At 39.5% G+C, this 21,380-nt stretch overlaps 2 protein-coding genes across 2 annotated transcripts; both read right to left on the reverse strand.

Moving 5' to 3' along the window:
* Positions 1-1,705: 1,705 nt before the first annotated feature.
* Positions 1,706-2,897, reverse strand: LOC139949153 (atrial natriuretic peptide receptor 1-like). Its single transcript, XM_071947554.1, has 4 exons — positions 2,732-2,897; positions 2,420-2,518; positions 2,147-2,238; positions 1,706-1,796 (listed from the first exon to the last, which is right to left on the reverse strand). Exons 1-4 carry the CDS (start codon positions 2,880-2,882, stop codon positions 1,749-1,751), a joined length of 390 nt encoding a protein of 129 aa, XP_071803655.1. The 5' UTR covers positions 2,883-2,897; the 3' UTR covers positions 1,706-1,748.
* Positions 2,898-3,933: 1,036 nt separating this feature from the next.
* On the reverse strand, positions 3,934-21,180 carry LOC139948866 (atrial natriuretic peptide receptor 1-like). The gene is made up of 22 exons (XM_071947220.1): positions 20,970-21,180; positions 20,163-20,308; positions 18,745-18,903; positions 16,060-16,195; positions 15,431-15,525; positions 13,909-14,047; positions 12,961-13,045; positions 12,103-12,220; positions 11,461-11,520; positions 10,389-10,463; positions 10,060-10,173; positions 9,196-9,267; positions 8,619-8,790; positions 7,877-8,032; positions 7,238-7,406; positions 6,747-6,893; positions 6,335-6,458; positions 5,698-5,766; positions 4,921-5,095; positions 4,610-4,708; positions 4,336-4,427; positions 3,934-3,981 (listed from the first exon to the last, which is right to left on the reverse strand). Exons 1-22 carry the CDS (start codon positions 21,178-21,180, stop codon positions 3,934-3,936), a joined length of 2,661 nt encoding a protein of 886 aa, XP_071803321.1.
* Between the last annotated feature and the right edge of the window lie 200 nt (positions 21,181-21,380).

Consider the following 21,380-nt stretch of genomic DNA (forward strand, 5'->3'; position numbering starts at 1 on the left):
AGAAAGCAATTAACATACTTTTACTTGGTTTTTTTTTGACGGGGAGGATCTGCACCGAGCCACGGAAATATCAGAAACTGACCCATACTCAAAAGATTTGTATTTTTTAATTTTTTTATTTGTGGCATGGAAAAGAGAGAATCTACATCAGCTCCAATTTCAGATGTTATTTTTGCCCATAAAGTAGGTGACGTGACTTACTATTGGATATTATCGGGATTAAAAACTGTTTACATTACACACTAGGTAAATGGTTACAAGTAGGGTCGTAGAATGGCTTTTGACATAAGACACAATCTAAGCGTGTACGGCAAAACTTCACATTTCTGAGTGTAATTCGGGCTGCATGGCAACCTGTTTCTGCTAAGCAATACCCTTTTTTCTTTTTCTTTTTAGTGCTGAGCGATTTTTTGTGCTTGTTGCAGGCTTCATAAAATTGGGCCCAGGGGGTTGTTGACTTTCAACTTTAAGTATTTTGGAAGACGTCGACCCTGCTGAAAAACAGTCCCATTGACTAAGAGGTGTCGGGCAATTTTTCGGGATTAAAGCGCTGAGACCTTTTGAAAGTTACATAAGAGGGTTTTTATTTGGATACTAATTTGACTGGTCTTGCTGCGACCCATGTTGAACTAAATCGCTGATAAAAGAACGAAAAGGCAATGAATTATTTATCTTTTTACTGTAAAACAAATCTGTTAAAGTTCAAAAAAAATTAATTTTAATTGAGGGGTGAAGGGCCATTTTTCGGGATCGTTTTGAAAATTACATAACATGTTTTTATATTTGGATGGCAATTTGACGGGTATTGTTCAAACGACCCAGGTCGAATTAAGTAGAGGGAATTACAGCATGGAAAGGCAATGAATTATTTTTCTTTTGACTTTAAACAGTCTGTATAACTTTTAAAAATTAAAATGTTATTAAATGCTTGTTGTGTAGGCTAGGCCTTCATGCCAATCGGTTTATTTAGTACTATGTGCAACTACCTACCCGTGATGCCTGCGACTGAAAACAATTTTAGAAAACACTGGACGTACATTGCCTAACAACAGATCGGTGTTTAGGTAATAGGGTATGTAATTATTACTACGAACTTAAGTTTAGGCATTTTATTCCTATATTGGCAACAACAAACACATTTAATTTAAAGGCAGTGGACACATTGGTAATTATCAAAGACTAGCCTCCACAGTTGGTGTATCTCAACAAATGTATAAAAAACAAACCTGTGAAAACTTGAGCTCAATCTGTCATCGAACTTGCGAGATAATAGTGAAAGAAAAAACACCCTTGTCACACGAATTTGTGTGCGTTGAGATGGTTGATTTCGAGACCTCAAGTTCTAAATCTTAGGTCTCGAAATCAAATTCGTAGAAAAAATACTTCTTTCTCAAAAATTATGGCACTTCAAAGGAAGCCATTTCTCACAATGTTTTATACCATAAACCTCTCCCCATTACTCGTCACCAAGAAAGGTTGCTCAAAATTATTTTGAGTTATTACCAATAGTGTCCACTGCCTTTAAGCATTACATACAGACTACAACATCAATTGAAACATCATTATTACATGGTTTAGACGCTCTATGCAGGGGAAAATTGTGAAGCATACAGTGCTTTTAAAATGTCCCCTGTGTCAGACAAGACTTGGGCTGGACAAGGACAGACTGACCGATGAGAACAGCCAGAATAACTTAAAACCGCACTTTATTACATCCTTGTCTTTTGATTCTATTTCAGAGATCTAAATTATTTTTTCCGTCCAACCAACCAGAACGTCCTCTGTTTTCCTTTCCCCTAAAGCACAAAAAGGAAAAAGAAATACCAATAATTGATTATTAATTTATCTCGTGCATTATTATGAGCTATTATTCTTTTTAGTCCGAGACTAACTGAATCTGTCAAAACCATTCGTATATGATTGTTCCCGTATTTCGGCACAATGATGAGGTTTTGTACAATGTGCTGGGGCCCAATTTCGGCTGATTGTGTAGCTGTACTGCACGATTTTCTCCACCCCCCCCCCCCAAAAAAAAAGAGGGGGGGGGGGTGCAGGGGGTACCGGTCCACCATAATCAAATCCTGCCCATGAGGGCGCGAAGGACTGTTATCTACGTCGATGGGAGATAATTGCTGCCATAACTTACCTTCATTTCAATTTCCCCGCGTTCCAAGATTTGAAACTCGTTAAATTCTTCAAGAATCTTAGCAGTTGAACTACTGATATGAATCTTAAGTGCTGCAAAAAAAATGACAGTGAAATAAAGATTTGTTAGGTTGGAATGTTCTGTAAACGATGGGGAAAATAATATGACTATGGTAAAAATTCCAGGACCATCAAAAGTTGTTCAGTGTCAATATAAATTTGTGTTGTCCACAATATTGGGATAAAACCTGTGAGCAACTTAAGGGGCCTATACCTTCTCCGTTGGACTCCATTCTTGATGCGGTGTTCACGGTATCACCGAACAAACAGTATCTGGGCATTTTCAAACCGACCACTCCAGCCACGCAAGCTCCTACAAAAAAGTACATTCAGAATCTTACTTCATGGTGTAATATCATTGGGGATTATGAAGCCCTTATTAGACGGTATTATGTAAATTTTTCCTACATGTATTACAATACGAAAGTGTAAGACCGCCAGGGCTAGTTACAGCCGTGCAAACGCACTGCTAGCTGGATTTTCTATGCAAAAGTGTGAACAACAAATTGGAACACTAGATAGTCACCAGAGTGCACCCCTGCTCGGAGTCGAAGATTCCACTCCGGCCTGTGTCTGACTTTAAACGTGCCCACTGCATCCAGTAAGGCGAGCGCCATGTTGCCAATCTCCCGCGCGTGCGCATTGCCGTTACGGATGGGTAGACCCGAGACGACCATGTACGCGTCTCCAATTGTCTCAACCTGTTTGAAAATTATTTTTCAATATTCAATTACTCTATGACTGATGTGTAAGATCATATATCGACTACCGGTACCCACACCCAGGGTGGACCGGGGTAAAAATTAACTGTTTTTCCAACTCAAACACCATGTCAAAATAACAGACGTAATTTGCGAATCTCGCCCTAATTTGAACCTCCAGGAAACACTTCGGGAATCTTTTGAGTTTTTGGAAACATAATCGAGTGCTTTATGGTGCCAGTTGGTCACGCACTCTATAGACCTGCACACAGTCCGCACGGGTTCCGAATGCTGTCGCGTACTTGGATCTAGTTGGGGTCCACTTTTAGCCGGGTAATTTCTGACCATTGCACGTCTAAAATAGCTAGTTTTGGGACTGCATTTATGTTCTTCACTTAAAAGGTGTTCGCATCAGCTGTAAATTAACGTTTGCCTATACTCTACATCTTTCAAAAGGAGTAGGGTCGGACTAAAACACAATCCTTCCTAGAGGGGAACATTTCAGAGACGCTAACATCCAGAACTCAATAAGAGATATCAGAAAAGCATAGACCCACCATTAATTTTTGCAAAAAGAAAAGAAAGTATGTTGTGGTATTCACCTTGTAAACATCGAAGTTACCAATGATCCCATCAAAACAGACTTTGCCTGTAATGCGATTTTTCTTTTTCGGCAATGCCAACCAGGTGTATTGCTGCTGATAGCAGAAAAACACTTTTTGTAATGTACCACTTGGACGTACATGTACTTTGCACGTGTGTTTACTATACGCATTGCAGGCAAAGTCTGCCTCGATTGACGTCACAAAAGGGGTAGGCGGAGTCAGCCCCAAACAACTTTATATATTTTTTAAACATATAAATCGTGACAAACAATTACTAAAAAAATTGTTTTATTGTTTTCATACTCTTATGTTTGAAAGAAAAAAATTCTATTTCCAGGTGACTTTAAGTAACATCGAATAAAATAACTTAAAACCGCACTTTATTACATCCTTGTCTTTTGATTCTATTTCAGAGATCTAAATTATTTTTTCCGTCCAACCAACCAGAATGTCCTCTGTTTTCCTTTCCCCTAAAGCACAAAAAGGAAAAAGAAATACCAATAATTGATTATTAATTTATCTCGTGCATTATTATGAGCTATTATTCTTTTTAGTCCGAGACCAACGGAATCTGTCAAAACCATTCGTGTATGATTGTTTCCGTGTTTCGGCACTATGATGAGGTTTTGTTCAATGTGCTGGGGCCCAATTTCGGCTGATTGTGTAGCTGTACTGCACGATTTTCTCCACCCCCCCCCCCCCCCCCCCAAAAAAAAGAGAGAGGGGGTGCAGGGGGTACCGGTCCACCATAATCAAATCCTGCCCATGAGGGCGCGAAGGACTGTTATCTACGTCGATGGGAGATAATTGCTGCCATAACTTACCTTCATTTCAATTTCCCCGCGTTCCAAGATTTGAAACTCGTTAAATTCTTCAAGAATCTTAGCAGTTGAACTACTGATATGAATCTTAAGTGCTGCAAAAAAAAATGACAGTGAAATAAAGATTTGTTAGGTTGGAATGTTCTGTAAACGATGGGGAAAATAATATGACTATGGTAAAAATTCCAGGACCATCAAAAGTTGTTCAGTGTCAATATAAATTTGTGTTGTCCACAATATTGGGATAAAACCTGTGAGCAACTTAAGGGGCCTATACCTTCTCCGTTGGACTCCATTCTTGATGCGGTGTTCACGGTATCACCGAACAAACAGTATCTGGGCATTTTCAGACCGACCACTCCAGCCACGCAAGCTCCTACAAAAAAGTACATTCAGAATCTTACTTCATGGTGTAATATCATTGGGGATTATGAAGGCCTTATTAGACGGTATTATGTAAATTTTTCCTACATGTATTATAATACGAAAGTGTAAGACCGCCAGGGCTAGTTACAGCCGTGCAACGTACTGCTAGCTGGATTTTCTATGCAAAAGTGTGAACAACAAATTGGAACACTAGATACTCACCAGAGTGCACTCCTGCTCGGAGTCGAAGATTCCACTCCGGCCTGTGTCTGACTTTAAACGTGCCCACTGCATCCAGTAATGCGAGCGCCATGTTGCCAATCTCCCGCGCGTGCGCATTGCCGTTACGGATGGGTAGACCTGAGACGACCATGTACGCGTCTCCAATTGTCTCAACCTGTTTGAAAATTATTTTTCAATATTCAATTACTCTATGACTGATGTGTAAGATCATATATCGACTACCGGTACCCACACCCAGGGTGGACCGGGGTAAAAATTAACTGTTTTTCCAACTCAAACACCATGTCAAAATAACAGACGTAATTTGCGAATCTCGCCCTAATTTGAACCTCCAGGAAACACTTCGGGAATCTTTTGAGTTTTTGGAAACATAATCGAGTGCTTTATGGTGCCAGTTGGTCACGCACTCTATAGACCTGCACACAGTCCGCACGGGTTCCGAATGCTGTCGCGTAGTTGGATCTAGTTGGGGTCCACTTTTAGCCGGGTAATTTCTGACCAATGCACGTCTAAAATAGCTAGTTTTGGGACTGCATTTATGTTCTTCACTAAAAATGTGTTCGCATCAGCTGTAAATTAACGTTTGCCTATACTCTACATCTTTCAAAAGGAGTAGGGTCGGACTAAAACACATTCCTTCCTAGAGGGGAACATTTCAGAGACGCTAACATCCAGAACTCAATAAGAGATATCAGAAAAGCATAGACCCACCATTAATTTTTGCAAAAAGAAAAGAAAGTATGTTGTGGTATTCACCTTGTAAACATCGAAGTTACCAATGATCCCATCAAAACACGTGTACAAGTCATTCAACAGTGCCACGACCTGATTGGAATACAAAAAGTAAAACTTCTCTGAGTATCCCTCCTGAAGATTGTCAGAGCACATTGATCGAAACGTCGAATTTGTTAAATTTCTTTATGGTTTTCTGTCAGAATCCTCATACTTCATTCAGATTCTTGTTTACGTGGTGTTACCGTAGACCTGGACTGGTCCCCTATATTTATCCTTTAATGATACAGACAGGAATTGTTTTTATATGTATCCATGTATACGCCTGATTTGACCGCGAATCTACAGAACCATATTGAAGATCAAAGGTCAAATGTAAATTTGGATACAGGCTCAAGGCAGATCTCTGGCTAAAATAACTTCAACAATCACAATGACCATATAGATTGCATAATTGTTTGGCTGCATGGTAACCTACTTTTGTTTCTGCAATATTTGCGTACACAAAAGTAACAATTTGTTGCTAAAAAATCCTCTTATAAATAAGGCTTGGGTCAAGTGTTAGGAACATTAATTGCTTAGATTGAACATTAGCAAAACCTTGTTATGCATTATTTATTCAGCTTGATAAAACTCGACTCAGGTCACAGAATATGCTTACCTGCATCGGAGTACTGCCAGACGACAGCTCAGTGAACCCAACGATGTCACTGAAGAAGATCGTCACATTTTCATAAGCTTCTGGCTGGACTACTGAACCCACTTTCAGTTGATCAGCAACGGACCTTACATTAATTTGATATGGAGACAACTATTAAACACTCGCCTGGCTTGTTATAAAAGAAATGAATAAAGCACATTGTTACACACTCTCCCACAAAGAAACAATTAAAGTACGACTTTAAATGGATTGTTCCACCAACGCAAACTTTACATGCAACACGCGCAATATGCAAACGTTTCACAATTTGAAACGTGGCTTTCTCGTGACAGACACTTGGTGGCGCGCTTTTTTATGGTGCGGCAATAATATAGTTCAAAATGGCCGAAGGCTAAAGTTTTCATGAACTCACTTAGGTAAGACCTCGTACAGGAGAGTCTCTGCCCGCTTCTTCTCATCAAGAAAAGCAGAAGTCCTTTCACTCACGAGGTCCTCTAGATTACTGGCGTAGTTCTCCATCCTTGTCAAAAGGTTGTCCATGATACCCCCTAGTACGCCCCTGTTGTTATATGCGAGCGAAAACAGCAGGTTTACAAGTTTCTGTACAATGTTTAGGTTGCTAAGTGTACGATCTATTTTATGAGGCTATTTATATACTACTCAAAAAGTGTCATCAATCGTTATGTACGAGCCTTAAAATACATCACGAGAAGGTATATCACCCAATAAATACCGTTTGCTTTAGGATGTACCATCAATGCAACACAAATCAGTAAGATACATTTGTTTGGTGACAAAGACTGATTTTTTAAACACCAATTTTGAACAACCTAAAGAAAGAGGGCATTTGGGGATCAACACAGAAAAAGCGGGCACTCAAAGAGTTAATGAATGCGAACGTACTTGCATATTTTCTTCATGCTGGCCAACAATGCTTTGACGTTCGGGCGCTCGTCTGGGTTCTCACTCCAACAACGTGCCATGATACTGTGCATTTCAGGCATACAGGCGTCGGTTGGCACAAAAGGTCGAAACGGCTGATTAGAATTGCTCTTCACCTTGTCAAGAATATCTGTAAAAGGAATGGGGCCAATTTCATAGAGCTGCTTAAGCAAAAAATTTGCTTCAGCACGAAAACAGCTATTTTATACATTTTACTGGCCAAAATTTCATGCCATTTTACAATGCTTGTGACTGGTATTTAGCTGTTGTTTACTTAGTATAACACTTGTGAGAGGAGTCTTGGCCGGTACTCTGATTTTACTACTACGCAAGAATTTGTTTGCTTAAGCAAATTTTTGTGCTTAAGCAGCTTTATGAAAGTGGGCCCTGGTCATGTGTTCTATTCATTTAAAACCACATCTTCCATTATTGCAAGTACTCGCTGCACTGATCTATCGCTTTTTTTTCAAGCATTTTGCACTGTAAACTATTTATTTAGTGAGGTGCGCTAACAGTGCCCATCCCCAACGAAAAACCGCATTCCGTAAACCAAACACGCCCTCATTACGTTCAAGCTCAAATGTGTTATCCTCGGTTCACCTCTGATATCCATATTTTTTACATTCCTCTCGGTGTAGAACGGCTCTTCCCTCGTGATAACCTCTTGCATGATGATTCCCACGGAATAAATGTCGCCCTCTTTCGTCGGTGCTTTATCAACGCTCCTAAGGTGCTCCGGAGAGCTCCACAGCATCCCTGGTAAAAGATTAATTCAAATCGCACCATCAAAATGAATGCAAAATCCTTGCAATTATGTGAAACTCGAACCGTTTGCTATTCACTGTGCTTACCCTTTGGCTTGGATGATTATACTTAACTTTAAAGTTGAAGGTCGTGGGTCCGAATCTCATGGGTCACTGGATGTTTTTGCCAAAATAAGTCCCTGACTGTTTAAGAGGTAATTTCTCACTAAAATAACAAAAGACTTCTAGCTAGAAGTTCCTATCTGAAAGCACACAAATTCGTCCAACAAGGGTGTTTTTTCTTTCCTCATTTTCTCCCGACTCCGATAATCAATTGAGCTCAAATTTTCACAGGTTTGTTATTTTATGCATATGTTGGGATGCACCATAGTGAGAACACTGGTCTTTGACAATTACCAACAGTGTACCTTTCCTTTAAGGGATCAGGTCTACACAAAGTGATTTCTTGTTTGGACCCCTGTTCGAATCCCTTATCAGACAAGAACCTTGCATGTGGATTGGGGTTTAAGTTCCCTGTACTTTGACTGTGTGTTTCCCAACAAAATACTATGCAGCACAAGAGGTTGAACGAGCATCACCTTTTAGCTCAACCTGTCCACCGTTGCTTTCGGACGGTCGCTCCCGGTCCCCAACATGCAGGCCGAAGTCCGTGAGTTTGACGACGAAACGAGCATCCACCACGCAGTTGGAAGAGCGCATTCTGCCGTGGACTCCTCCGGTCTCGCTCCGGTGATGGAGGAAATGCAAGCCCTGTGTTTATACGTGCAGATTCTTCATTTTGAACTCTCAAGAACAAATTTCAAACTGTAACTGTTTTTGAATAATTATACAGGATACTCAGACAAACAACAACCTTTGTGCGCGGACAAAGACGGACAACTCCCAGAAGGATATGGAAGAAAGTGTGTCTAGTAAACTTGTTCATTATATGTTAACTAGTGAGATAAATAGTTATTATGGTTATCGATATCTTATCTTTTTAGTAACTCTACAAAACCTGTCAATAAATGCCGATTTTACCTTTCATATAAAATTAAAAAATAAAAAATATTTCCATAGTACTGAGTATACAATGCTGACACGAATCGGTGGGTAAATAAAAACAAATGGAAATGTTGTTACCCCCGATGCAAAGATTTTTTAAAGACATCTTACCTTGATGATGTCAATCAGAAGAGAGCTCTTGAAGTCCCAGTCCAACTTCAAACATTCATTTTCAAGAATATCCTACAGGTAAAAATGTTTGTGCACATTATCTTCCATGAAATTACGTCACAGTGGTGATGTCATTTGCATAAACATATTCAAAGTAATGCGTATGAATCAGCATACCTGTCAAATGACGACGGTATTGCCCCACTGGTCTCTACTATAATAGTACGACTGGTCGGTGATGAGAGACGTGTCTTTGATGATATAAGCATTAAATTTGGCACACTGTCAGAGTGTGTCTTGAGACAGATTTTTTGCTATAAAAAGGGCCCGACTTTAGGGACATCGCATATAGGCACTTGTGACTTTGTTATATGTATTAATGAAATGACTAAATCCACCAGTTAGTATATAATATTATACCATTGTGCCAGCTAAAGGAGTGAATGGTGTCTTTTTTGGACACTCTTGGCACCTATAGCTACTTTTCAAGACATTAGATATTGTCATTTTGGTTCTTGATATGGAGCAAGGTGTACCCGATATCGTGTCTTCATTTGGGAGCTTGGATTCTCAGGAATTCTTTAGAGAATTTTAGGAGGATGTACTTTAGGGAAAGGTTTGCGGTAACACCATGTAATGACTATCTCTAAATGAGTTGGGGTGGATCCTGATGAACCGTTGGTTTCAACTCTTGCTTTTCAAGACGATGGGAACATATATGGTGAAAGCATGTGTCCATTATGGTATACGTTTCCAATTAAGCAACTGGTATCATCACAATAAAAGGTTTTGTATGTATAAATAAACAGTCGCTTTTTATATCCTTTAAAAAAAAGAGTTTCCTTGGTAAAATCATTGGCACACCTGCAAACTTCCTTTCGGGCAGTACTCTGTCACCAGCAGGCGTTTGTTCGCATCGGGCCCATCCAAGCACACGCCAACAAACCGGACAATGTTGCTGTGTTCAAGACGTCTCAACTAAAAGTAAGAGACGGAAAAAAATCATAAAAAAACACCTGAAAATGCTTCTACTCAGGATGACTAAGAAGAGATAGAACCTTCAGACACCAGGAAAATCTGAGTCTTATTTTTGTGGCAAAGTATCCTAAAGGCACACATTCCCAAAATAAGGTAATTACGAACCAATGGAGACCAACAAATATTTCTCACGAATCAATGAAAGATGTACTTACATCTCGGAATTCTTTGAAGACGCTTTTGGTCAGCTCTACGGTAACATTCAGTGGCTTTAGAGCGACAACTCGACTCTATATTTTCAAGAAAACATTAAAGTTAAAGGCAGTGGACACTATTGGTAATCACTCAAAATAATTATCAGCATAAACCTTACTTGGTACTGGGGAGAGTAATGGGGAGAGGTTGATAGTATAAAACATTGCAAAAAATAGTAAAAACATAGTATAAGACATTGTGAGAAACGGCTCCCTCTGAAGTAATGTAGTTTTCGAGAAAGAGGTAATTTTCCACGAATTTGATTTCGAGACCTCGGGTTTAGAATTTTAGGTCTCGAAATCAAGCATCTGAAAGCACACAACATCGTGTGACAAGGGTGTTTTTTCTTTCATTATTATCTCGCAACTTCGACGACCGATTGAGCTCAAAGTTTCACAAGTTGTTATTTTATGCTTATGTTCAGATACACCAACTGTACAAATAGTGTCAGGGTCAGGCGAGGAATGTTGAACTTTGTAGTCAAGTCGTCCAGGTCGGGATCGGGACAGAAGTTTTGTCACCTAGTCTAGTCCGAGTGAGCGTCTAGACTTGACCAGAAACTGTGACGTGGCTCTCGAATTGATCATATCGACCACGATCCAGTGCATGGTTCGATATAGTCAAGTGTAGTCGCCACCTGAATGTGTTTATCGGGTCATTTGTCAAGTCGTCCGATTGGGATTTCAATAATTATTGCAAAGTTGTCCTGGCTTGGCAAGTCTTCAAATGGGATCGACAATGCAAATGCAGTAATTAGCCCCCTCGAATATGTCCTCCCCAAAACAAAAATGAAAATGTCTTGGTATAACCAATCATAGAGGTACCATGGTACGACACTGTGCTGTGGGTTCAAATCAGTCCGTCAATAGTGGCGTTTTGCTCAGAGCAGAACAACCAAAATTTCAAGAACAATCAGTGACACACAAAGAATTTAACTTTATTAATAAGAGGAAAAAAACATATCCACAATACAAAGAGTGCCAGGGGTACAACAGTTTAAAAAGAAAGCCGTTAGTATAGATTGTTCCTTGCCTCGTATTGAACCACTTTGGTGAATATCTGCCTCTTGTTTACGTCTGTCATTGAGCTAGCCTAAATTAGACAAAAGCAACACACAAACAAACAAAACAATCGTCAATAATCGTTTAAAATAACATAACGTTTCATTTATATGGTCATTAGGCACCATACCAAATCAAAATATTGTGTTTGTTATTTTCCTATAGTTGTGCATCCATCCAACACTGAGAGAAAACCTGGGAGAGTATATACTGCTGTGCTTTATAGCTCAGTTGGTAGAGCATCTGCCAAGGGTGTCAGGGGTCTTGGGTTCAAATCCCATGGAGGACCATTTGATTTGTCTCTCATCCCATGTTTGGTTATTTTGTAGAATTCAACCCATAAGTTAAAAGAACATCAAATTCATTAAAATTGACGCAGATGGCATTTTCCACCACAACAATAAACAAAGAATATTAAGACCCACTGAAAAGCTACACAAAGAACAGCGATGTATGAGAATATGTTAATACAGGTAAAACTATAATTTTTAATGATAAGGCCAACATTGACTACATTCAATAAGACTTCCTTTTAGAGTGAGTGATGAAAAGTTGTCACAAACTTTAACTGTTTAAAACCGCGTTTAAAACAAAACCGGCGGCAACTTACAACGGACATCGGTAGAGAACGCATGGAAGAACCAACCGATTTAGAAACGTCACTGAAGGTCAAATCTACATACGAGATTTTCCACGACATGTCCATGAGCTCCGCATTCAACTTCGACTTTCTGTAAAAAAAAGTATTTAAAAAACGAGGTTAAAAAGTGCAGACCTCGCTATGTCCGCCATCGCAGAGGGCGCTGCCTGTGTCTTGTGACGTCACGTGAAAGGGGCCTATAAACTCGCAAGGTACTGAATGTGAATTATATAGTCGGCAAAGCATCCTAACGGAAACATCAACTTTGTTTTAGAGAAGACAGTGAAAAAGTGGGAGAAAAGAAAACCCACTTAGTAAGGGACTGACTGAAAACCCAATCCACATGCAAGGCTCCGGTCAGGGTATCTAACCGGGGTCCACAGAGGTGAAAGGGGGGCGCAGAACTCACTGGGCCATTATGAATGCCCAATTAAAGCGACACCAAATTACCTGGTCTGTGTAAAAATACCCTACTTTAGAAATGTTTAATCTTGTCGCCACCAACTTGTTTTTAGCTAGGGAGATTCTGACGTATGTTCTTTTAAGCCGCCAATTTGAATTAAAATTCAAATTGGCGGCTAGGGCTGTGGCTACGACTGTTGCTAGTGAACGTCCCACACATCAATGCATTGTGACCTGGTGATTCAGCCTTAGCCGTATCATTAGGGGTAGCCGTTAATTCGGAGGCGAACATAGTTTATAGTTTCACAAACTGGCGCCATATTGCGTATATGGAAAGTCTCTGCGATAGGCAAAAGAGAAAACATGTGTAGGTTCTAACCAAGTTAAGAAACTTGTATGAAAAATAACAGACTTGTTTACGACGCTTACCTGTACATGACAATCATTATAGCTGCACAGGCCACCATTAGACAGCATCCAGTTATTACACATGCTATCAGCACTGTGTTATTTTCTAAAATAATCAAATACTTAGTTAATGAAATAAACAAACACATAAAGATGAATCCATCGTGGGAAATATGAAATATTGTTTGGGGAATTACTTTGATGATTAATTTTGTTTTTATTTTTCAGTCATTGTCAATCCACTGCAGTATGGAGGCCTTAAAGTGATATCTCCAAATATCCCTGTTTTGTTCTTGGTTGTACCATACTATCGTATTGTTGGAGCTCGTCTCTCCGTCTTTTTCTCTGGTGCCATTATTACGTTCGTTCTCATATTATGGTATTGTTTGTGCTGTGCGGAGTCTATGTTCCATCAGTTTTGCTGTTGTCCATGTTTTAGAGCAGATTCATGATGGAAACAATAAAACTGTTAAAACGTAAACTCCGCCACAAAGAGCAATGGAGAGACAAATGTTACATATCTCAATACAGACAGGATAAAAGTATATGGAAATACGAATGAAACCGGAGTAAGATACATCACAAGGACAATAAAACAAGCTAAATGGAGATGGGCTGGTCACACTGTCCGAAGAAATGACAACAGATGGACATTAAGAATAATAGACTGGCAACCAAGGACAGGGAAAAAGAAAAGAAGTAGACAGAGAAGAAGATGGAGAGATGACATTAGGAATTATGCAGGAACAACATGGACCAGAACTGCAAGAAATAGAAATGAACGGCATTTACATGAGGAGGGCTCACATCTTTACACAGGATGAACACAGCTTAAATGATGATGATGATGATGATGAAGGTGTTCAGTGATTGATTGCTGAGCTCCAACTATTTGTTAGGCACGATTTGTATGTGCTAAGCAGATTGTGTGTACACCTAAGCAGCTTAATGAAATTTGGGCCACAATACCTTTCTGACATTCGGGATTCTCGTTGAAGAATCCACAAAAGGGCGTGTCCATAGGTACGTCACCGAGAGGGAGGCCATGCCACTCAATCTCTCTGCGAAACCTCAACTCATCAGAAAAGCCGTAGTAGTCAGCGACCACCTAGTCAAATAAGAACACAAAGAGAAGCGTCAGGAGTCAATACACAGTCGTCACGACCAGTGAATTTTTTTGAAAGAGAGTTACTCCTTTTGGCTGTCAAATGCTTATTTTACGGAGCATTCGTTCTCAAACGAAACTGAATAAGCCATGGGTGTCAAATTGAATGAGTTTTTGTTGAAATTTGACGAGAAACCTATAAATAGGCCTACATCACAAGAAAAAAATAGATAATAAGATCAAAGCATTCTATGAACAAGGGAAGATGAGTCCTGTATTACAGTGCCCTTTAAAGGCATTGGACACCTATGGTAATTGTCAAAAACCAGTATTTTCACCTGGTGTATCCCAACATATGCAAAAAATAACAAATCTGTGAATCTTTTGACTCAATTTGTAATCGAAGGTGCAAGAGAATAATAAAAGAAAAAACACCCTTGTTGCAATATGGGTGCTTTCAGATGCCTAATAAAAGGCTGAAACCCTGAGTGAGAATTTACCTCTTTCTCAAAAACTACGTTTCAGGGGGAGCAGTTTCTCACATCAACAGCTCTCCATTGCTCGTTTCCAAATAAGTTTTTATGCTAACCTAGTAATTACCAATAGTGGACACTTTCGGTATTTTTTTTTCTTTCAAACGTAAGAGTATATGCTTACGAACAATAAAACAATTTTTTTAGTAATTGTTTGTCACGATTTATATGTTTAAAAAATATATAAAATTGTTTGGGGGCTGACTCCGCCTACCCCTTTTGTGACGTCAATCGAGGCACACTTTGCCTGCAAAGCGTATAGTAAACACACGTGCAAAGTACATATACGTCCAAGTCGTGAGTTGGTACATTTCAAAAAGTGTTTTTCTGCATTCAGCAGCAATACACCTGGTCGGCATTGCCGGAAAAAAAAAAACAAACGTACAAACTCACGACTTGGTCCGTACATGTACTTTGCAATTGTGTTTACTCTACGCATTACAGGCAAAGTCTGCCTCGACTGACGTCACGAACAGCGCCCTCTCGGGTCGGGGTCTACTCTAAAATTTGTAAATAACATAAGAACTGATTTGTTAAAACCCTAGTTAACTGTTTATGCACATTCCACTCATCAAAACACATAATATGTTAGTGACAAAAGCTTTATTTTGAAAAAATACCACTTCCAGGTGACTTTAAAAGTAATGATGACCATTATAACAAGTTACTTGGTATAAAGAGCACCGGTTATTACAATACATTGCTTGAAACGACGATTCCCTTTCGAAGTAATGTAGTTCTGGAATTAATGGGTGATTTCCAACAGATAATTTGCATCTTAGAAAGGCTTTACGCATCAAAACCTTTTTTAGGCATCTCGTTAATAGAAAATACATGACTTCTAAAATATCACCTGAAATAAACCGTTCTGCTCGTCAGTCATGTCCCAGAGAGAGAACACTGCAGCTCGGTCTCCATTGGCGGTAATTCCCACCTCACCGGATATGCCTAAAAGGGGACCACGAAAAAAAATATTCTGTTCAAAAAGACCCGTTTTAAATCACAAAACGTCATTATTATTTCCCCCAAGTACTCGAATCGGTTTGTAATTCAACGATTTGATTCTACTTTAACATTTTGCTCACCTATAGTATATGTAAACCGTTATGGCATTCAAGGGGACACGTTACCTTCGGGTTGGGCACTTTGAGCTATAAAAACGTTCTGTTTTATATGAAATGAATTTATTTTGACAATTACTTTTAAAAGTAAAGTGTAAATACATCAAAGCAAATTGTGTAGTTTTCCTTTTGCCTCGTGAACCATCAGGTCCGTAATCATTATATTCTAACATCACTTGACCTCATCCTTACACCGACGTGTTTAAGCACTGCATACTCAGTACCCTTCATAGTTCTATCAAAAATATATAGTCAACAGACACTAACTGACGTTGTACATCTTGTAAACACTCAGATATTCAACTTAGTGCGTATGATGGATGTCCGAATTCGATCTCAATCTGAATGTGTTTTTTTTTACCTTGAAATGTTCGGTTCCACATTTTCTTTCGTAAAGCTAGCCCGTTGCGGACGTCTCCGTTCTCGTGCAGCGTCTCATTAATGGCCAGAGAATACAAGATCAATGCATCGTGGTAAGAATTGGCAAAGAAATTCGCCTGGAAAATACAAACACAATTCGAAAGAAAGAGGTATACTCTCTTAAAGTAAAAGCCGTACTCTCTAAATGTAAAAGAGTCAAAAACACCACTCTTTACATTTCGAGCTGTCCTCCATACGGTTCTTCAAAAAGAGTGATGGTTATTTCACTCTTTTAGAGGGGTTTCACTTCAGAACAGAGTGAAAAATCACTCCAAAAGACGCAAAATTCAATCTATAAAAGAGTGGAAGACCACTCGAAAAAGAGTTGTCCTTCATATGGCCCTTCAAAGAGTGCTTTTTCACTCTTTTACATTAAAAGAGTACTCTTTCAAAGAACATATTGGCAGACAACTCTTTCTAGACTGAATGAGGGTTACTCTCAACTCGATTTAGAGTGAAGTTCGTTCCACTTTCACTCAAGAAGAGTGACACAGATTGGTTTTCACTCTCGAAAGAGCGACACTAACATCAATCGGACAAAAAGAGAGTGAACTTTTACTCCATTATAATAGTGTCAATCGCCCACTGGAGAAGAGGTTGTTATTCGGGAACAACGGGGTATAGACCTTTATCACGGTGTGGTCATCTTGATTTTTCTACATTCCAACTCCGTAACCAAACTGAGGGTAGACGAAATAGTAGTCTGGTGCCATGCGCAATGTAATGTTAGCATTCATAACTGTTATTGGAAACAGGGAAAATTGACAAGATTGTGACATCATGAAGAAGGTCTAATAGTTTGTTACAACGGCCTCATGACCAGCGATGACTGCGCAGAGGTTTGTGTTACATTGGTGCATGAAGTTTTTGTTGGAATTTAAATGAGTTATGTGTTATGTTGTCTTTATAGGTTTGACATTTTATAACGTCCTGTTGAGTTTTCAAATATCCCAATTTCATTAAGCTGTGTTAACGTTTCCTAAGTTGACCCTTTGAACTGATTAAAACAAACGCATGGAGAATAAATTTTGAGAGGGTTATACACTAATAAGTGGCTCTGATGAGACGGCTACAAACACTTTCTTCCCAGTTTTTTTTTTAAAAACCTCAACAGAATGATAATTTGGTTTTGCCCATACACCGGTGTGTGTTTATAGTATACAAATATTGACTGCTTCGAGTGCTATGGTTAAAACTATGACTCCCGAGGTGATCCCCGGAGCGTTCTATTTTCCCGAGGCGAAGCCGAGGGAAAATAGAACGCTCCGGGGATCACCGAGGGAGTCATAGTTTTTAACCATTGCACGAGTAAAAGCAGTCAATATTTGTTTTATAACACCCCAAACATTTCTAAATACTGTACTATTATTACTAAGTTACAGACCTGAATGCTACAATCCACGGACGACGCGAATACAGATTGCAAACACTTTTACTTACTGTGTTGCATGTAGTGTCGTGCAATCCGAAATGGTTACAGACTATTAATTTATCATCCTCGTACACGCAACGGACATCTGGGTCCTGCACGCCGTGTGCTAGTCTGTCGGACTAGCGCACGGCGCCGTGTGCTAGTCTTCGGACTAGCGCATGGCAAACCGACGCACTATCACACGGCCGTCGTCTAGCAAAACTAAGACATGTCATGTGACGCGCTCTAAACCAATGAGCAGGCAGAATACTTGCAAGGGGTGTTATAACACTGTATACTCTGCACTTTCCCGAGTCTTGTGAAAACAATCACGGGCACAATTATCCAGTGGGATTCGAACCCCCGACCTTTGCAATTGTAGAGCAATTGTAGATGTGTTTACCAACTAGTCAGCGAGATTACCCGGTAGCTAGATACAGTTTGAATCCTATATTCTTAGCAGCGGGTTTTAAAAGATGTTCAGTATGCATCGGGGATAAGGGATAGTAATTTTGGTTCACCGATGTGTCTCAGCAATGTATACTCAGTACTTTCAAAAGCCATTTGAAAAAAATCACAGGCATATTACAACGTAATGATTGTTCATATACGTGTCATGAGATCACGTTGTTGCAATAAATTGCGAAGAGAACTGCTTGCAAACTATTCAATGTACCCAGTGATTCCTTAAAGGCAGTGGACACTATTGGTAATTACTTAAAATAATTATTAGCATAAAACCTTTCTTGGTGACAAGTAATGGGGAGAGGTTGGTGGTATAAAACATTGTGAGAAACAGCTCCCTCTGAAATGCCATAGTTTTGGAGAAAGAAGTAATTTTCCACGAATTTGATTTCGAGACCTCAAGTTTAGAACTTGAGGTCTCGAAATCAACCATCTAAACGCACACAACTTCGTGTGACAAGGGTGTTTTCTTCTTTCATTAATATCTCGCAACTTTGATGACCGATTGCGCTCAAATTTTCACAGGTTTGTTATTTTATGCATATGTTGAGATACACCAACTGTGAAGGCTAGTCTTTGACAATTACCAATCGTGTCCACTGCCTTTAAACGGCAATAAACTTGGTTAAAACTATAACGCTGAAACTGTACGAAGCTCGTGTGTAGAAATGCTCAGTCTTGAACTCAAGGCGCAGGGGAACAAGAACTTTGCGTATCACAGGAAAACAGTAAAACATCACGGAATCTTACCTCTTGCCCAGGGGGCAGTGTTAAGTTGTAAGTCCGATTCATACGCACGGCCATCTCCCGTTGGAATGCAATGTACCTCTCGTCATCGCTGGCTTCGAACAGACGAATCGTCATTAGGGCTCGATACGCACTCTTAGCTTTCTCGTTGTTTCCATCGCCCTAGATCGACAACAATATCGGGATCCCGAGAGAATAAAAAAAAAAAAAAGGAACACGTTGCCTTGGCGGGTCGGGTTCGTCTTTGAAAAGCGTTCTGTAACCGTTTGTTATAAAATCGACATGGTTAGAAAGGTGTTGTAAAAGTAGAATACAATGATCTACACAAATATGCCTCGAAATTGCGTGGTTTTCTTTTTACCTCGTCGACTAACACGGTTGGCCATTTTTATGGGAGTCAAATTTTTTACTCCCATAAATGGCCTACCGTGTTTAGTTTGCGACCTAAAATGAAAACCGTGCAATTTTGAGTGATACTTGTGTGGATCATTATATGCTACTTTTAAAACATCTTTCTAACCATATGCAATTCATAACAAACGGTATCAAACGCTTTTTATAGACCAACTCGTCCGATCCAAGGCAACGTGTTCCTTTAATGTTGGAATTAACTAACATTGGAAGATTTTTCTTTCGTGGAATACCTTAGTGAAATCTCTCAACCTTCTCAAATCTTTACCAATAGCTATTTAAAAATATTAATCCACATATCCGTGTCAAATCTGCTAAAACTCTGACCTGGCATGATCTTAAAGTCACCTGGAAGTGGTATTTTTTCAAAATAAAGCTTTTGTCACTAATATATGTGTTTTGATGAGTGGAATGTGAATAAACAGTTAACTAAGGTTTTACAAAATCAGTTCTTATGTTATTTACAAATTTAAGAGTAGACCCCGACCCGAGAGGGCGCTGTTCGTGACGTCAATCGAGGGAGACTTTGCCTGTAATGCGTAGAGTAAACACAATTGCAAAGTACATGTACGGACCAAGTCGTGAGTTTGTAAGTTTCAACAACAAAAAAATTGTGTTTTTTCCCGGCAATGCCGACCAGGTGTATTACTGCTGAATGCAGTAAAACACTTTTTGAAATGTACCAACTCACGACTTGGACGTACATGTACTTTGCACGTGTGTTTACTATACGCATTGCAGGCAAAGTCTGCCTCGATTGACGTCACAAAAGGGGTAGGCGGAGTCAGCCCCCCAAACAACTTTATATATTTTTTAAACATATAAATCGTGACAAACAATTTGTAAAAAAAATGTTTTATTGTTCGTTAGCATATACTCTGACGTGTGTAGTATGCAACTTTGTTTTATAGCCACGGGATAAGTCCCTCCTAGACAAAACTTGTATAAACATTAAATCCAACCGGTAAAAAGTAATTATGAAAAATAATGTATATATTATTAAAACTCACAACATTCCATGAGTCAGCTCCGTACAGAAAAGTATTGTTGAATGGATGGTAACTGAAGAACACGTATTTACCGGTTACCAGCTGAAGATCATAGGCGTTTAGCATTATCTGCCTGACGGTGTCACCCCTTGCACAGATGACAAAGACTATAACAACAAAGACGACACATTTTAACATTTTCTATCATAATGAACCATGAGTTATCAGCTAAGACCGAATTGGCGGTGAGGGCTACGGATGTTGATATTAAAAGGTTGTTGCTCATCGCATCTCATACTTCAACGCGAATTCAGCCAAATCGGACCCAGTTGCGTATCCTTTATGAACAAGAAACATGGTTCGTCAATAGCTGAGCAGAAACATTAATGAAATAATTGTGTCTCAAAAATTGAAGAACCAACCAGGCGATTATCAACCCGATTGGAACCACCGAGAACAATAATATTGTTGGCTCAGTGATATAAGGTCATTTATGGCAATTTCAGGTTCTTAATGAACAAAAGTACATAACCCCACATTTTGACAAAATTATTGAAAACTCGACCATTTTTTTTACTTAGAAAATTAATGTTTCTTTTTGCTAAACAAATACTTTGAAGACCGCTCTTGATCAAAATCCTCAAATCCCAAGTCTGATATCATGCAAAAGCAATTTTATCAAACCAATAAACATTGCACTAAATACCTTAGCCTTTATAGTTCTGCATGAGGAGAGAAATTTATGGTTCTCAAACGAGAAACCCTTGGATAGTCCGACCATTAATATTACCTGTTAGTTCTGTTCCCAATAGATTTAAATGTACTTACTTTGACTGAGTACTGAAGACTCTTTCAATATGGTATGAGTTTCTGATTCATTAAGGTCAGACTTGACTAAGTTGACAAACGTTTTTATTCCTGCTTCACGCAAACCGTTTTCAATCGCCTGGCCCGAGAGAGTAAAAAGATCCCCGCCTCTTAGCAACACGAACGACTTCCAGCCGTAATGAGCGAACAGTTTCTTCAAGAAAGACACCATGGTGCCTGCCCTGAAAGTAGTCTGGGTTAGGGTGGGAAACCTAGCTTTATAGTCCAGCTCGTGCGAGCTGGCACTACCGGAGAATATAGGCAAGTTCAGTTCGGCTGCCAGATCCCCCACGCCAATAATATTTTTGCTGCATGGAGGTCCGAAGAACGCCGCCACATCCTCCTCGAAGTAGAGCCGAGCTGCGGCCCCAA

This window comes from Asterias amurensis, chromosome 16, assembly GCF_032118995.1.
Source record: "Asterias amurensis chromosome 16, ASM3211899v1".
NCBI lineage: Eukaryota > Metazoa > Echinodermata > Asteroidea > Forcipulatida > Asteriidae > Asterias > Asterias amurensis.

Excerpts from the sequence above, each read along its gene's own strand:
- LOC139949153 (XM_071947554.1), bottom strand. The coding sequence starts at position 2,882 with ATGGTCGTCTCGGGTCTACCCATCCGTAACGGCAATGCGCACGCGCGG. Across the intron at positions 2,519-2,731 it reads CCGAGCAGGGGTGCACTCTG|GAGCTTGCGTGGCTGGAGTG; the intron begins GTGACTATCTAG and ends ACTTTTTTGTAG. Across the intron at positions 1,797-2,146 it reads GCGGGGAAATTGAAATGAAG|GGGAAAGGAAAACAGAGGAC; the intron begins GTAAGTTATGGC and ends TTTGTGCTTTAG.
- LOC139948866 (XM_071947220.1), bottom strand. The coding sequence starts at position 21,180 with ATGGTGTCTTTCTTGAAGAAACTGTTCGCTCATTACGGCTGGAAGTCG. Across the intron at positions 16,196-18,744 it reads CACTGCCCCCTGGGCAAGAG|GCGAATTTCTTTGCCAATTC; the intron begins GTAAGATTCCGT and ends TGTATTTTCCAG. Across the intron at positions 12,221-12,960 it reads ATAATGATTGTCATGTACAG|AAAGTCGAAGTTGAATGCGG; the intron begins GTAAGCGTCGTA and ends TTTTTTTTACAG.